Source organism: Schistocerca americana, chromosome 8 (assembly GCF_021461395.2).
Source record: "Schistocerca americana isolate TAMUIC-IGC-003095 chromosome 8, iqSchAmer2.1, whole genome shotgun sequence".
NCBI classification, from domain to species: Eukaryota; Metazoa; Arthropoda; class Insecta; order Orthoptera; family Acrididae; genus Schistocerca; species Schistocerca americana.
Genome location: NC_060126.1, coordinates 325,758,744 through 325,777,145, shown reverse-complemented (window position 1 = coordinate 325,777,145; position 18,402 = coordinate 325,758,744). Strand labels below are relative to the sequence as shown.

At 39.5% G+C, this 18,402-nt stretch overlaps 1 protein-coding gene across 1 annotated transcript in view; it reads left to right on the top strand.

Annotated features, from left to right (window-relative positions):
* The window catches only part of LOC124545813 (odorant receptor Or2-like), a 51,401-nt gene extending 37,835 nt beyond the window's left edge, over window positions 1–13,566 (top strand). Inside the window, exons 4-5 of the mRNA XM_047124760.1 lie at window positions 3,115–3,270; window positions 13,510–13,566. Of these exons, the coding sequence (XP_046980716.1) occupies window positions 3,115–3,270; window positions 13,510–13,566 (213 nt within the window). The remainder of the gene's footprint in view (window positions 1–3,114; window positions 3,271–13,509) is intronic.
* The last annotated feature ends 4,836 nt before the right edge of the window (window positions 13,567–18,402 follow it).

The following is an 18,402-nucleotide window of genomic DNA, read 5'->3' as shown; positions in this document are numbered from 1 at the left end:
CAAACAGTAGAGTATCTTGCTGTGTGCCAGTACAAATGTAAGCCCAGGACAGCTCTCCATGAAGGACCACAAAATAGGTCATAGAATATCGTCGGCGTACAGCTGTGCTTTAAGGGTGCCGCGGATGACGATAAAAGGGCTCCTGTTATGATATGGAATGGTACATGATCATCACCCCGGTTGCTGTGTCGCTGGTGACAGATTGGTACACTCCCGCTGTCCGGGGTGTGTCCAGACGCATCTTCAGCCTCGAATCTCATTCCCAATTTCTCCTCGTACTCCAGAGATTATTTCCTTCTTCCTAGCCTGAATTGCTTCCAGTCTCTCACCTTTTCTATCTCGTCACTTACAACTTTCAATACCGAGTAGTTTGTAGCCTCGTGTGCTGCCGGAAAACCGGCACCTTGTTATAATGTCTGTGACATGATTACCCTTTATTAAGTAAACAAATAATCAAACGTTCTACACTATCAGCATTTGTTACTGCCTCTTATGCTTTCACACGAGCCGTATTCCTTGCTCAACACGAATGCCCATACCAAACGGCGCAAACAAAGACACATTCCAAGCAATTATAATACTCTGCCTTCGTGACAATACTTTTCAACATATGCAACAGAACAGCGAATAAAATATTATGAGGAGGACTCTTTACCGTAACACAATTACAGTTCTTCTTACTGTGCCTGGATGGCTTCCCTTAATTTATTTTATATTCTGAAAAAACATTTCATACTCCTCGACAACCAATGAGTTTCACCTCCTGGATCGCTGCACATGATTTTTGTTGTTGTGGTCTTCAGTCCTGAGACTGGTTTGATGCAGCTCTCCATGCTAATCTATCCTGTGCAAGCTCCTTGACCTCCCAGTACCTACTACAACCTACATCCTTCTGAATCTGTTCAGTGTATTCATCTCTTGATCTCCCTCTACGATTTTTACCCTCCACGCTGCCCTCCAAAGCTAAAATTGTGATCCCTTGATGCCTCAGGACATGTCCTACCAACCGATCCATTCCTCTAGTCAAGTTGTGCCACAAACTTCTCTTCTCCCCAGTCCTATTCAACACCTCCTCATTAGTTACGTGATCTACCCACCTAATCTTCAGCATTCTTTAGTAGCACCACATTTCGAAAGCTTCTATTCTCTTCTTGTCCAAACTATTTATTGTCCATGTATCACTTCCATGCATGACTACACTCCATACAAATACTTTCACAAACGACTTCCTCACACTTAAATCTATATCCGATGTTAACAAATTTCTCTTCTTCAGAAACGCTTTCCTTGCCATTGCCAGTCTACATTTTATATCTTCTCTACTTCGACCATCATCAGTTATTTTGCTCCCCAAATAGCAAAACTCCTTTACTACTTTAAGCGTCTTATTTCCTAATCTAATTCCGGCAGCATCACCCGACTTAATTCGACTACATTCCATTATCGTCGTTTTACTTTTGTTCATGTTCATCTTATATCCTCCTTTCAAGACACTGTCCATTCCGTTCAACTGCTCATCCAAGTCTTTTGCTGTCCCTTACAGAATTACAATGTCATCGGCGAACCTCAAAGTGTTTATTTCTTCTCCCTGGATTTTAATATCTTCTCCAAATTTTTTCTTTTGTTTCCTTTACTGCTTGCTCAATATACAGATTGAATAACATCGGAGAGAGGCTACAACCCTGTCTCACTACCATCCCAACCACTGCTTCCCTTTCATGCCCTTCGACTCTTTTATAACTGCCATCTGGTTTCTGTACAAATTGTAAATAGCCTTTCGCTCCCTGTATTTTACCCCTGCCCCCTTTACAATTTGAAAGAGAGTGTTCCAGTCAACATTGTCAAAAGCTTTCTCTAAGTCTACAAATGCCTTTTCTTAATCTTTCTTCTAAGATAAGTCGTAAGGTCAGTATTGCTTCACGTGTTCCAACATTTCTACGGAATCCAAACTGATCTTCCCCGAGGTCGGCTTCTACCAGTTTTTCCATTCGTCTGTAAATAATTCGCGTTAGTATTTTGCAGCTGTGGCTTATTAAACTGATAGTTCGGTAATTTTTGCATCTGTCAACACCTGCTTTCTTTGGGATTGGAATTATTATATTCTTCTTGAAGTCTGAGGGTATTTCGCCTGTCTCATATATCTTGCTCACCAGATGGTAGAGTTTTGTCAGAACTGGCTCTCACAAGGCCGTCAGTGGTTCCAATGGAATGTTGTCTACTCCCGGGACCTTGTTTCGACTCAGGTCTTTCAGTGCTCTGTCAAACTCTTCACGCGATATCGTACCTCCCAATTCATCTTCATCTGCGTCCTCATCCATTTCCATAATATTGTCCTCAAGTACATCGCCCTTGTATAGACCCTCTATATACTCCTTTGCACATGATTAACACCCCATATAAACTTGTAGCCATTGCTCGCGATAACATATTGACATCGCAGCGTCCACCAGCTACTTTTCACCACTGTGGATGAATTGCTAGTTTCTGCGGTACGCCCAAAACTAGTGGCAACACTAGAGTATTATTAGACATACAGCTTGTTGTCCTGAAAGAAGTACTACTGTAAGACCACCTAGCTCCGATTGCGGTGAGAATGGCAAATATTTGGACCGAGAGAGGGAGAGGGCAAGGTGGACAGACAAGGAGAGGGGGAGGAGGTTGACAATAGGGAGAAGAATATAGAGAGAGAGAGAGAGAGAGAAAGGGGGGGAGAGAGGGGGAGAAAGAGAGTAGAGGAGACATTCGTGGAGTTCGTAAAGCATGCTACATTCACAGCCACCGCCTGGTAACATGGTATAATGTCTAAAGATGGTCAGTAACTGATTGAAACAGGTAATCATAAAAATAAAAGTCTCCATAAAATTCATAAAATATTTACAGCTCCGCCAACCGTTCAGCTGCTGAGATGGTCAACTATGGTCTTAAGGATCTTATTCAGAGACCGTATGTGAATCACGTAGAGCAACATATGGAACAACTGACTCAAATAAATATGCATGGAAATAGGAAACACTTTTTTCCCCCAGCACGCTTTATTCGATGAGACTGTGACATCAACTGTCAGCTTCCTATAATCAGGTAACGTACGACCTTATCTTGTATCGTTGTCCGCAGGCGGAGGGTTTGTCAGCAGCTGCATACAGCTGCTCATGGATGGAGGCGAGTGAGCGTTTCAAGCGTGCTATGAGGATCCTTATCAGCCGCGCACAGAAGCCGCTGATACTCACCGCTGGACATCTCTACCCCATCGATAAGAAGGCATTTGTCTCAGTAAGTTCATTTGCCTGACTGTTTGTAGTTATACCTAGCTTCCAAAAACGAATTCAGGGTTCGATATTGTGGAGAGGTGGAGGGGTGGGGGATCACAGTTTGTTGCTAACTACTGGCCCATACCTAAATATAACTTCCCATCAGCCTTGTTTTTAACATTCTCATTAAGATTTTAGTGTTATAGAGTTGACTACGATTTGCGAGTCTAATTGTAGAATCATTGGTTACTAATCAAAACGTCTTCGGTCTCGGGATCAAACCCTGCACTGCTTAAATTTTGAATCAAAATAATTAGAAATGGTGTCCGAAGAATTCCAGTATAAAAAGTCACCCTCAAGCTGCCAACAGCCGGCCAAAAGAGAGTACAAGAGCGGACAGAGGATCAGGGCACTCCCTTGCCCTTGGGCTGGGAAAGTACACACAAAGACGGAAGAATCAGCAATGATCAACAGCACGAGGATGCAGAAGGGAATGAAAACCGCTGCATTATAGACACATTATGTGTATCCGCAAGGCATGTGGTCTGTACTTGAAGCAGTGTAATAATGACCTCTCCATTGGCAAAAGGTCCCCCATTCGGATGTATCGGAGGGACTGCCAAGGAGAAGGTCACCATGAGAGGAAGATTGGAAAACCAGCGAAAGGATAAGGCTCTATGAGTCGGGGCGTGGCATGTCAGAGGTTTGAACGTGGTATGGGAGACTAGCAAATCTGAAAATGGGAATTCTACGGTTCAGTCTAGATGTAATGTCGGTCAGCGAAATGAAACACAAAGAAGACAAGGATGTCTGGTCAGGTGAGTATAGAGAAATATCAACAGTTGGAGAAAATGGCATAACGGCGTGGGATTTGTTACGAATTGGAAGAAAGGGCTAAAAGTGAGTTACTATGAAATGTTTAACGATCGATTTGTTGCCGTCAGATTCGACGGCAAAGTAATACCGACAGCAATAGTTCAGGCATACAGGTCGACGCCGCAAGCCGAAGATGAAAACATATAGAAACTAGATGAAGATAATGAACGGGTAATTCAGAATTGAATGGGAGATGAAAATCTAATGGTAAAGGAGTAGTAGAAGAAAGGGTTATGGGAGAATGTAGTATTGGGACTATGAATGATAGAGGAGAAACTAATTGAGTTTAGCAATAAATTTCAGCTTGTAATAGCGAATACCCTGTTCAAAAATCACAAGAGAAAGATGTGTACTTGGCAGAGTCAGGGAGATACGAGAAAATTTCAGTCAGATTACAACATGATCACGCAGAGATTCCGAAATCAGATTCTAGATTGTATGGCGTACCCAGTAGCAGATATAGACCCAAATCACAGTCTATTAGTGATGAAGAATAGACTGAAGTTTCAGAAACAAGTCAGAAAGAATCAATGCCGAAAGAAGAGGGATACGGAAAGACTAAGGAATGAAGAGATACGCATGAAGTTTCTGAGGCTAAAGACACTTCCATAAAGAGCAGTTCAGTAGGCAGCTCAATTGACATTACATCAGTTGACATAAATCAGTGGACATAACTAAAAGACAATCATTTTATCGATGGAAGAATGAAATACAAAAATATTCGGGGATAAGCAGGAATACAGAAATTCAAATCGATGACGAATGAAATCAACAGGAAGTTTATTAAAGCTAAGGCGAAATGAAGATATGAAAAACGTGAAGAAACGGAAAAGAAATATAAGGGAAGCGATGTCGGAAGGACTGACTGAGCGTGTCAAAAAGCCAAAACAACTTTCGGGGAAACGGAAAGCAAGGGTGGTGACATTAAGGGTGCACTGGGACTACCAATGTTAATGCAGAGGAGAGATTGGATAGATGGCAAGAGTACATTCAAGGCCTCTGTGACTAGGAAGAATTGTCTGATGATAGAAAAATAAACAGGAGACGTCATTTGAAGATAGAGGGGATCCAGTGCTACAATTCAAAAGAACTTTGGAGGACTTAAGATCGAATAAGGCAGAAAGGGATAGATAACACTCCATCAGAATTTCTAAAGTACTAGCGGAAGTGGCAACGAAACGACTATTCACTTTGGTGTGTACAACATATGAGTCTCGCGATATATCATCAGACTTTCGGAAAAACAAGCACACAATTCCGAAGACTGTAAGAGACAACAAGAGCGAGAATTACCGCACAGTCAGCTTAACAGCTCATGCATCAAAGATTCTGACGAGAATAATGTAGAGAAGAATGGGAAAGGAAACTGAAAATGCGTCAGATGATAATGTTTGAGTTTAGGAAAGGTAAACGCACCAGAGAGGCAATCCTTACGTTGCAGTCCATAATGGAAGCGTTACTAAAGAAATTTCAAGACACGTTCATAGGCTATGTCGGCCTGATAAAAGCATTCGATGATATAAAATGGAGCAAGGTGTTTGAAATTCTGAGACTACAGAACTTTATGTAAAGATGGGTAATAAGCAATATGTAAAAAAACCAAGGGTGGACAATAAGAGTGAAAGATCAAGAACGAAGTGCTCGGATTAAAGATCTCAAATAGTTCGATCTATACAACGACGGGAATACATGGTTGGTTCAAGACTAAAAAGTTCAGGGTGAAAGGATATCACTGATAAGACTCGTAGATGACATTGCTATCCTGATTGAAAGTGAAGAATTGCAGGATCTCCTGAATTAAATTAAGAGTCCAATGTGGACGGAATGTGGACTGAGACTAAATCAGAGAAAGACGAAAGTAATGAGAAGCAGCAGAAATGGTAAAAACGAGAAACTTAAGGTCAGACAGCAAAATATCCCATGGCGGACGGAACAACGAGGACACAAAAGGCAGACTAGTCCTGATAAAAAGGGAATCTCTGGCCAAGAAAAGTCCACTAGAATCCAACTTGGGCTTTATATCTGAGGAAGAAATTTCTAAGAATGTACTGTACATTTCGAACACAGCATTGTACGGTAAAACATGGACTGAGGGAAACTGGAATAAAGAAGAATCGAAGAGCGTTGAAAAAAAAAATGGTTACATCAGTCACGGGATAGCCATATGCATGTATACAGATGGCGGTAGAATCCAGTACATGAGATGTAAAAGCGCAGTGCATTGACGGAGCTGCCGTTTGTACTCAGGTGATTAATGGGAACCGTGTCCGACGTGATTATGCCCACGCTGTCGGAACTAAGAGACTTTGAACGCAGACTCGTCGTTAGAGCTAGATCACATCGACATCCATTTCAGATATCGTTAGATATTTCAGAATTCTGAGATCCACAGTGTGAGGAGTGTGCTGACAACACCAATTTTAAGACAATATGTCGTACCTCTGACAACGTAGTGACCGATGGCCTTCAGTTATCGACCGAGAGCAACGGCGTTTCCGTAGAGTAGTCAGTGCTAACAGACAACACAACACGGTGTGTAACAGCCACAGAAATCAAAGTGGTTCGTAGGAATGTGCAGAAAGATGTTGGTGTCAATGGCTTATGGCGGCAGATTAGCATCGTGAGTGCCTTTGCCAACAGGACGACTTCACCTGCAGCGCCTCTCCTGGGCTGTGCCCTAGAAGACTGGAAAACAGTGGCCTGGTCAGATGAGTCCGGATTTCATTTGGTAAGAGGTTACGATAGGGTTTGAATGTGGCGCAGATCTCGTGAACCCATGGACCCAAGCTATTAACAAGGCTCTCTGCAAGCTGGTGGTGCCTTCATAATGGTGTGGGCTGCTTTTACATGGCATGTACCGGGTCCTCTGGTCCAAATGAAACGATGATTGACCGGAAATGATTGTGTTGGGGTACTTGGAAACCACTGTCAGCCATTGATGGTCTTCATGTTCACAAGCAACGTCGGAATTTATATGGACGACGATACGCCATGTCCCTTGGCCACAGTTGTTGGCGACTTGCTTGAAGAATATCTGGACAGTTCCAGCGAATGTTTTGGAAACCCAAATCGCTCGACAAGGGGCACAACTGAGAGATCAGTTAGTGCACATAATCCAGCGCTGGAAACATCTGAGCAATTATGGACGGCTATAGAGGCAGCATGGCTCAGTGTTTCTTCAGGTGATTCCCAACTACTTGTTGAGTTCGTGCCACGTCGAGTTTTCACATACCCCGACCAACATGAGGTCGGACACGATTTTAAAATAATAATAATAATAATAATAATAATAATAATAATAATAATAGTAGTAGTAGTAATAACAGTAGCTATAATTTGTTTCATTGCTTTAGCATAAGTCCTAACAAATTACAATTATGATAATTACATACTTTGCAGAGCATACATCCTAAAACTTAAGAAGTACATGAGTAATGAAACTGATGTAACAAATACAACAACAAACTATCAAATTTTGTTCAGTACAAGATCTATGTTTGCGCTCATCTTTATCAGTACTTTACCTCACAGTGTGATTGAGTACACAGGTCTGTAGACTATTATTTTTGTTTCTTTATTTAAACTGATCTTATTAAGCCACCAGGCACTCCCACACTTCGGACCAGTGTTTCATACGTACTTAGTTTTCTAATTTACATAAGAAATAGCAATTTTAATCTAACAAATAATATTAAAGTGATTTAAGTTTCTATAGTGTCAGTATCGTTAAGTAATACAGATATGAAGTAATAATTCTGGCAGTACTTCTGCTACTGCTGTTGGTGCCACTAATAATGACAATAATAATAATGACAATAATAAAAGAGGCAGATATAAAAGAATTATAGGTTTAGGACATAGATATTCTGAAACAGGGCGAGTTTGGAGGAAACAAAAAGTGAAGGAGACTGAACACCGAAGAATACTGGAAAATGAGGAATATGTGGTTGGAAAAAAGGATGTAAAGTGCAACGGGTGCGTCGAGGGACAATGGTAATAGTCATTCTTGCTTTAAATGATATGTCACTAATCGTCTTCTGAAGCTGAAGATGTTCTTCAGTTCCTTAATATAATACGGGAGGTTACAGTAGAGTCGGGTCCCCTGAGACGGACTTCGAGAAAAAGGATGAATGATGGAGTAGGAAAGAAAGCATTCTGTTGGGAACTGATGGTCCTGCTGCGTTTTTCAGAGAAGAGTGTTAATATCTAGGTGAGAAGAAATTGACAGTGTAGGTTGATAACACATTAGTGAAGCCAAATTGTATGGAAATCTCTGCGCTTATCTGCATGCAACCAGTATAGCTGTGCATATTATGGTGAAATATGATCAAAGAGTCGAATGTGACATAACGAACATAGGCCATCATGACTACTTCCAGGTGCCTTAAGCATTCCTGAAAAATTCCTCAATGTAATCAATAATTAGAAACGTAAGTGTCTGTACTTCTTTTTCAGATACAGAGGGAGAAGCTTTCTATATATTTTTAATGAATGGAGACATGCTGATGCTTTCTTCCGTGCTACAGTTATTTGCTCGGTCCAAATGTGATTTTGATCTATTATTACTTCTACATTGTTTGCTGAGGGAGAGAAGTTGGTATTTGTCCCATTTATTGTTTAAGATAGGATTCCCGATATGTGGGGTTAAGGAGACCGGAAAGACCAAGCAGTACCGCTTGGGTTTCGGTTGGTTTGAGCTATAATCCTGCATCATGCATCCATTTGGGTGGAGCTAGCTTCAAGTTTATTGGTTTCCCACTTAGATACAACCGGAGTTATCAGAGTTTCAGCACATACAATCAGCCCGTGACTTTGCACCTTTTCCAGGCTGTAATATACTCTGCGGGCAGTCAGACCACTAGTGCCCTCAACCAAGCAAATGAAAAGTATCCTGTGCTGAATACAGTTTATAGTTTCTAGAAAGACACGCAGTTTTTGAATCTCTTACTATTTTACAGTTCACTACTTATCTCAGAGATTTGAAAAGTGATACGTGTGAAAACAACATGTTAATCTGTTTTTATGCATTTACTTAAAAGCTTCGGGTCTGTAACACCTGTAATTCAGGCTTTACTCAGTGTGGCTACTGAGAGCCGATCGAGGTCAAGATGTCGCAGTTTCATGAGTGGATGCCTTTCTGAGACCCACAGGCTATAGTGAAACAGTATGAACAGTTATTCAACAATACACAAATGTTGCAATGATATACTGTGCTATCCGTGGCAGCACAGTGTACGCAGCGTACACCCTGCCAGTACCGTCTGATGCCAGCACATGCGCTGTGTGGACGCTGCAATGACGCCAGGTATGGCACAAGGCTGCTGAGGTGTGTCAGATGACTCAATGCATCAGCCATGACGCCAGTGGCAGGCGGTAGCCCTGTGTGAAGAAGGAGTCCTCAGTCACGCTGTGGCTTGCAGACAGGAGAGCCCAACAGCAGTGGAGTCTGCCCACTGGAGCAGACGTGGGCATCAAAGGCTATACACCCTTTCAGCGACGGGAGACCGGCTGCATGTCTGGCTCTGTAAGGTCGGCCACCAAGTGCCTCACCAGTCGCAGGCACCAAAACGTTTGCCGTCGGTCTCTGTATCGATGGGGCGCTGCAGCCTCCCAGGAGGGGCTTTCTGACCTTTAAGAATTCGTATGAAGCTAGATGCTCCGTACGGTGGATTGTCATAGGTCCCTCCTCCATACTGGTCAGTTGTAGGTTAAGATATCTCCACAGAGAAATGGCCCAAGCTTATTACGTTTCAACGTCCCAAGTCGGAACACACTGTGACCTGGGCATGGAGAAAGTGGGTCATCCGAGTCGTTGTTTTTCCACCCTTGTGTTGCGTCCACAATTTGGCGTCCATGCTGCCCATATTGGTGACACTGTGAGACACACCGCAATACCAACAGACTACCTACGTTGAAATGCTGCTCTGCTGTCACGGCTTCACCTGCTTTCCTGTGCTTTCTGCATTGCTGAGGAGGGTGTACCATACACATTACTTGGTGGTGCAACAGACTGAATAACAGATTACAAAACTAATAGAATGTAGAATTGCTGTAACAGCCAACCTTAAGCGCTCACCAGATTGGTAGAGATACACAAGAAAAACTTGATACGTTTCATTTCAGCATACCATTTTGTAGTGAGGAAGTCTATAGCGTGCTTGATGTGATGTTCAACACGTTGTAGGCTCGTTGTCCTCCGCCTCGTTCATTTCTCACGGACTTTAACCGACACATGTACTTAAATGTGAGCAGAAATATCCGCAGTCTGGTCTCTGAGTTGCTGGAGGTTTCTAATCTTCACCACATACTCAGTCTAAATGATTTAAATCCTGGGAATGTGGCTGTCATTGCTGTGGAGTGCCTCAAAGGCATGGCTATCTCAGACGAAACTGGATACTGACGTTTGCCGGATCAGCTGGGCCATAATGAGGTTGTAGTCCATCAGGTTGAAAGATGAAAATGACACGACAGCAGCGACGACAACCCATAACATATGTTTATAACTGGCTGCTGTTAGTGTTTCCATAATGTAAAAGGGGACAACAGTACCAGAACCCTATCTCCAACATGAAACCATTATTTTTAAATGCGACAACGAACTTCGATAGAGTTATCCAGTGATGGTTGACATCTGCCTATATCTGGTGTTGTGCTTATTTACCTCTCCATTCACATACGAGTACAAATTGGCTACACACATAAAAGGTACATCATAAGGGCAACGAAGGCTTACGTCCCATCCATTTTGGAATCTGATCATGACGATGTGGATCGTCCTTCGTGAGGTATCACATCATATGCGTTTTGTAGGATGTAAATTACGTGTGCCAAAATGCTCATTAACAACCCCAGTTGACGCCGGTTTCCTGCGAGATACAGGGAGTATTGCAGTCTGGTCTCATACTAAACGATGGCACTACAGCATTTGATGTTGCCCAGGTTTGTAGAATTACGCACACAGCTTCCAGTTTGCGACAAAGCTAGTTTTGCGGAGTTTCCTGATTAGCTTGCTGCATAGTGAGTTACTGGTGGTCTGTCTCGATGGCTCTGGATGCAAACCTCTGTGACAACAGGGGTGTTCTTCGCTCCTCACATCAGAGTGATATTAATACGTTTTCCTAGAGTTAACACAGCCGGCTTTCACGTCAGTTATATGCAAGAAATGTCTTGACTTGACTTGAGAATGGATACAGATAAGCTGAAATGAGAGTACGATTGTTTTTCCCATGTAATTTTGTATCTGTCCGATATGTTCCATGACCCACTTTCTAAATATATTTTTGTAAAAGTCATTTACTTCCATGTACAGTTTATTTACATAATTTAATATCATACAGATGACATGTGCACATAAATTCACAAATATAACATGGGTGTAGGATATATTAATTCTATGACAGAGGCTTGAAGGAAGAAAGTAAAAAGTATATAATAATTCATGAACAGAACTAATTTGCATAATTTAGATTACATTAGAAACTAAGTGTAACAAGCATAATCAAAATCTTATGGCGCATTTTGATTTGTGGTCACAGAAGTGAGAGATTACAGCAGGCTTTCTGTTCATCAAAGACATGTTCTTGAAATATTTAGTTTTGCAAGGTAAGTGCGTAATTTCGATACTATGCAGTGAGAAGCAAAGATAGGTTTCTCTGCTCAGATTCCAATAATTATAATCAGGTTACTTTCCATTAGGAGTGCGAGTGCATTCAACGACTGTGATATGACTTCCAAATGATAGTGCACAGTAATCAGTCATCCTTTTCTTGCAGGTGTTAAGATTTTGGCTAACGCCTAGCAATTGTCAATGCACCATTTCGTCATATCAAAGCATGTTCTAGTGCATTAGTCACATGTGGTTTGAGCTTCTCTCACAGTTGTTTCTAGACTATTGTATAATGAAGGTAGACTTTGCAGACAAGCCTACCTTCATCATGCAGCATTCTTGAAAGATCTGTGAGAGGAGGCCGCACAACAGGAGACTAACATGCTGGGACATGCTTAGAGACGATGAAATAGAGCACCGATAATGGTTGGGCACTAGCCGAAATCTAGATTTGCCAGATAAAACCTGTAAGAGAAGGACATCTGATTGCTGTGCTCTATGATCTGAAATTCCAATAAATACATTATTGCGTGATAAATACACTGCAAGTCTTCTCATAAGAAATTAACACTCTGCAGTTAAAGACAGTGTTCATATTCCAGAATAATAAACTACAAATGTTGCTCCTTTTTTAATGTGAAATTGTTTGAATTTTCAATCGATAACTTTCCAATGTATCAAATTATTGTACAATACCAAAAACTTGCCGTCTTATATTAGAGGGAGTTGCTGCTTTTCCAACTCACACAAATGGTCTCTCATTTAGAAAATGGTCACGTATATATCTCACTTGTAAATTGGCTCTTCTGCCGATCTTTCACTTTTTTTTCTCATTACAAAATCTCATTACTAAACAAAACCCAATTTCTAAAATTATCTTTCAATATTGGTCTCACTAAATTGGATACCTATTTATTGATAATGAGGTACATGATTTTCATATTCGTTGTAAACGTAGATTATTACTTACACAAACATTTTAGTTATGTAAATAGTAATTCACAAAAATGAGTATAAAATATGAATATACTGTCATGTATCAACACATTAAGATATGATTACTCATATTGTTCTTATTGTGAAACACAAAATTGAATTGAAAATGTAGGACTTAGCGTTCACCACTGAGTGTACTATACATATCGTGAGTAAATATGCTAGAATGAATCAAAAAGAAGGGAAAACGTGTCCATGTCCTAATGAGCTACTATTTCTTATCTGATCCAGCCATTGAGTCATGGACTACGATTATTTTATCAGTTTATTCCAGACCAATTATGTTGTAATTCCTACCGAGAAATTATGGTGGCACTTGGCACAGTTCTTACTATTACTTCTTAATTAATTTAGACTGATGAAGTTGAGATGGAGATATTTCATTATTTTCTTCAATGTTATTTTCATTTGTGTTTTTTGTAGTTGAAAATTGTGATATTTTGAAAATTTTCATATATATGATATGGTACATTATGGTAATTCATCTTATCATAGATATATATGTCCAATGAAAATTTAGATGATAGAGTACAAATTATTTGCCAAATAGCATATTTATCAATCTATATATCTCCATGTTCTTAAAGATACCTCTCACTATTAATTACAGTGGTTTTATGTTACAACATATTACTGAAAATAAATATAGTTCTCTAGTAACATAACTTCATCCCATAATGGAACAGAGTAGTAATATTTGTCCTGTGTCATTTTTGATGACACTGACTACAGTCCTTCACACCATCATTAATGGACTCTAATCAATTTGCATCTCTTTTCCAGCTTGTAAATGCATCTTATTCATACTATGCGCTTTTGAGTCAAACAAACAAACGCTAGAATTCAAATCAACGTTGGAAACACAAGCTGAAGGAACATGGATATTCTAAATCATTGATTGTTTGATGTTAACATTTCAGAAGGACATTTATACGTGATATGTAACAGTCCTCAGAAAAAAATTGCGAGTTGCTACATTAGATTGGTATTATTACTCATTTTGTGTTGGTGCTGTATAACTGCAAAAATGTTATGTATATTGAATTTTAATTACAAGTAGCCAGTTTGCAAGTGCCATCATAATTATTAGCCAAATTTAGTGCATTCCTGAATATTGCTGCTGCAGGTTAAAAGTATGGTAGTGCAGCCAGCAGCTGCAAATGAACTGCTACATCTTAAACTGCAAGCACATTTGATGAGAAGTTATTCTTTTTTGCTATTATATTACCTTATTCACTGTCTTCTACAGATAAAGATTGTTCACCTTCCTATTTTTTATGTCACTATATTCAATATTATTTGCCCTTTTGTCAAAAAGAAGTTTCTAAGTTACGTGCAAGAACTGGAAATGGAAGAATCTATTCCTCGGTCAAACATAAATTTGGTATTTTATATGACTAGCTGTTCATTCTTGATGTGGTCACTGCTTTGATGGTGCATTTACCTGCTTTGAATCTTTAATTTAATGTTTATTGGAATAATAACATGAGAATAATGTAAAAGAATTTTACCATTAACATAGCAATATGTTCTGAAAAGCTCATTCATTTTGAATTTGATCATATAATTGTGTTTTAAATAATCTCATGTATCAGTTCCACTTACTTTCTTTCGCAAATCTCCAGTCACATTCTTCATTAACACCTTACAAGAACAAAAAATCTTCAAGAAACCTTGACAGTCCCTTACCTCTGACATTGCAAAGAACATACTTTCACTTTTCTTTAAATTTTAAACTTTTTCGAAAGTTTCTATTACCAATTTATTATTATTCATTTCAGTTTAATTATTCAACTTTACCTCAATACTTGAACGTCAAGTTGTATTCTGAACTCCCAGCTATCATTTGGTTTTCATACCTGCATAAACATCATCAAAGAATGGATTTTGCAAAAGATTCAAATTTTTTATGTATTGCACGGCTTTAAATTATTTCTTAGTCCACATTTCTGCTATGTCATGAAACTGGAAATAATATATTATTCTCTACTGTATAAGTATAAAAAACTGATTTATGTGAAAATGTTTCATTCAGTTTTATTAATTCTGTTAATCTTCAATATTATATTCTGTATTTCATTGGACAAAAACAGTACTTACTACAACACTTGACTAAATAATGGAAAAAATGAAAATTTGTATGACCATCTGGTCACTTTAAATACTTCTGAGCAATTATACCTATTTATTATGTTTTGAGAGATTAAATTGGAATATAAATGATTGTTATTGCTGTTATTGCTACAATTTTCAGTATTCCATTGAAGTAAACAGGCTTTGTGAATTAACAGTGTAAGCACTTCATGTTATTATCTGATTAACACCATTTTCACACCGTTAGTAAGCTATCATTTCACTTATCTCTTGTAAAATATTAATGCAATATACAGCTACAAATCCAGTTTACTAATTTGGCAGTTAAAGGTGTGGGGCAGCAAATATGGTCTTTTCCCTAGGCTTCTTAAGTAATTAGAAGCACAGGTTTCTTACAATGTCTGCACCCAGAATAAAGAGGTTATACACAGGCTGCAGTTTAATCATTTTAGAGGAGATTTATAAGGTTTATGGAATAAGTTTAATAATACCAGTAAAAGGTGATATATTTAGTAGAGTTTCATAGTAATTAAGCATCCACTTTGTGAGATATTTGCATTTTTATGTATTTTATTTGGCAGTTAGAATCGTTGTGCAAGACTGAAAGTCAAATGGAAACTGTATTTTGTATGTGGTAAGTCATTTGTATGCACATTTAGTAATGCCTGTAACTTTTAATGTGTTGTAAAATAACTCATATATATTAAAGGACCTTACTTAACGTTTATGTTTAAGTTCAAACTGCACAATTTCCTACAGCGTGGCTGGTTTCGATTTCACTGGATCATATTCAGACATATATATACCTGCGTTAGAAACTTCTAGTGTCTGTGATGAAACTACACATCAGAATACTTAAAGTTTTGAACATGGCTGTTACTCAGCAACCATATCCTAGTTTCATCAGAGGATTAAACAGATTGCGCATAAACCGTAACTACTTTGACCGATAGGCGTCTTCATCAGAATGAAATGTTGCTAAATCGGAAAATTACACTCCTAAGAAACAACAGTCAGAATCTGGGGCCGCTATGCTCAAGTCAAAAGTAAAATAAAACGTTCTAGCCTTTGCCACGTATGCCCAGATGGGAACAACATCAGACACAACAGAAATAGAAAATTTGCATCTTTGGACTGGTTTTTCGTTGTACTGATTAACAAAAGTTGCTTATCCACAGCAAATCCAGTGTGTTGGAACTTCATAATTGTAAACTTCATCATTGGGCTAGGTTCACACGAGTAGAATGTTCGTGAGATAGCAGTTGCGCAGTAAATGGACGCGCTACTGAGGCACCTGGGGGTTGATGAGGCAGTCCACACAGAGCGGTTGCCGAACTTAGTCGCACGCCAGCTCCACCGCCCAACGCTGAACGGATGTCTTAATTTTATGTAGCATAGGTTTCGTTACAGTGTTTTATATATTGTTTGTGTCAGAGGCATATATTGTTTGGGTCAGTGGCTTGAATGATTGCCTGCTGAGGTGATTGCGCTGCATGTTCCACATTTACCTGCCCTATTCTCCAAACGTATGCTGTCAGAAATTTCTTCCTCGGATTGAGACCTGTGTTTGATACTAGCACATTTCTCTTGGCCAGGACTGCCCTTGTTTGCCGCTAATCCGTAATCTTTCTCTTCCCTGCTCCGTCTGTCATGGATTATTTTGATGCCTAGGTGTCAGAATCCATTAACTTCGTCTATTTCCTGATCCTCAATTCTAAAGTTAATTTTCTCGCTGTTCTCATTTCTACTACGTTCATAACTCTCGTCTTTCTTAGATTTACTATCAGTCTGAATTCTGTACTCATTAGATTGTTCATTCCATTCAACAGATCGATTAATTCTGCTTCACCGTCACTGAGTATAGTAATTTGATCAGTGAATCTTATCATTGGCGTTCCTTCACGCTGACTCTTTCTTTTATTCCCCTCACAGATTCGATGCATAGACTGAACATTAGGGGCGAAACCCTTTTTATTCGGAGTACTGTGCCCTTTGTCTTCTACTCTCTTTATTCCCTTTTGCTTCTCGTGTATATTGTATAGTACCCATCCTTCTCTATAGTATACCACTATTTTTCTCAAAATTTCGAACAACTTACACCATTCTACTTAATCGAACGCTGTTTTCAGGTCAACAGTTCCTACGGTCTTAATTTTCTTCAGTCTTGCATTCACTATTAACCGCAACGCTACATTTGCATCTCTGATGCTTTTATATTTCCAAACTGATCGTCATCCAGCAGATCCCACAATTTTCTTTTCCATTTCTCTGTATATCATTCACATCAGTAACTTGGATGCGTGAGCTGTTAAGCTGATTGTGCGATAATTCTCCCACTTGTCGGCTCTTGCAATCTTCGGCCGTTTCTCAGAAAGTCTCACGGTATGTCTCCAGTCTCATATAATGTACACAACAACGTCAAGAGACGAGTGGATAAAGTAAAACTTCAGCGTCTTGATGGTGACACACAAACGGGGACCACCTCAGAAGATAGAAAAAAAGCTTGAAACTTGGCATTAAAGTATTCGTTTCATCGCCAAGGAATGAAACCGACTGTGAAGCTCTGGAAAGTATGTTTCTCGCACTCACTGTCGATTTATCAAATCATTTGCGTCGGCTCAGCGGAACGTACAACACTCCTTCGAAAGGTTCACGTAATGTGGACAGAATTAGAAGACTATACAGAACGTCAGACGCTCTACACTACAGGAATCAGTGATATGGACACATATAATTTTTTGAGGCGAATCAGAATTGGGTAAAGATTAAGTCTAGCACAATAGAATGTAACCTTCCGACCGCCTGAATTGCAAGAGTTCACAAAACAAAATGACATTCTGTTGTGAAACACAATGATCCGTTCGAAATTCTTCCAGAATCGTCTATGAACAGTGTCTTTGACTTCACTGGACAGAGTGATTCGAAATTCTTCCAGAATCGTCTATGAACAGTGTCTTTGACTTCACTGGACAGAGTGAAACAACATCCTTAGAACTTAGTCTGGCACTGAAGTTCCATGCTAGCTACAGAAGTGTCTTAGCGAGCAAGGGTTATGTAGTTTGCATTTATCGTCTTTAAGAGTGGTTCGTGCACTGAGTACTGTGAAATGTAATTTGCAGGGCATTTATGTAGAGCAGCCTGACAGTATTGGCAAGAATAGGGGAAAAATACATAAATATGTCCAAGTTGTAAAAGTGCATTTATATGATTGACGTTGTGATGAATTAAGCTTTAGCTGAACTGAATTATGAATTTTCAGTTAATTGTAATACATGTTAATGTTCAATAAAGTCAATAATTTCAGAGACAGAAAAGGCGGTTAAGGCAACCGTTAAACATCAGCGTTGGATCCGGGTTTGAGTCCCAGTCTGGCACATATTTTCACATGTCGCCGTTGCATTTAATTGAATTCACATATTCCGCTGAGAGCGAAATTTTTTTTCAAATACTGGGAAGGTTAATTCGAAAAGACATGTTCGATATCTTTGACCACCTTTCCCCAACTTGAGCTCGTGCTCAGTCTATAGTGTCATATTCATCGACAGTAAGTTTAACTCTTATCTTCCTTCCTCCGTCCTTTGC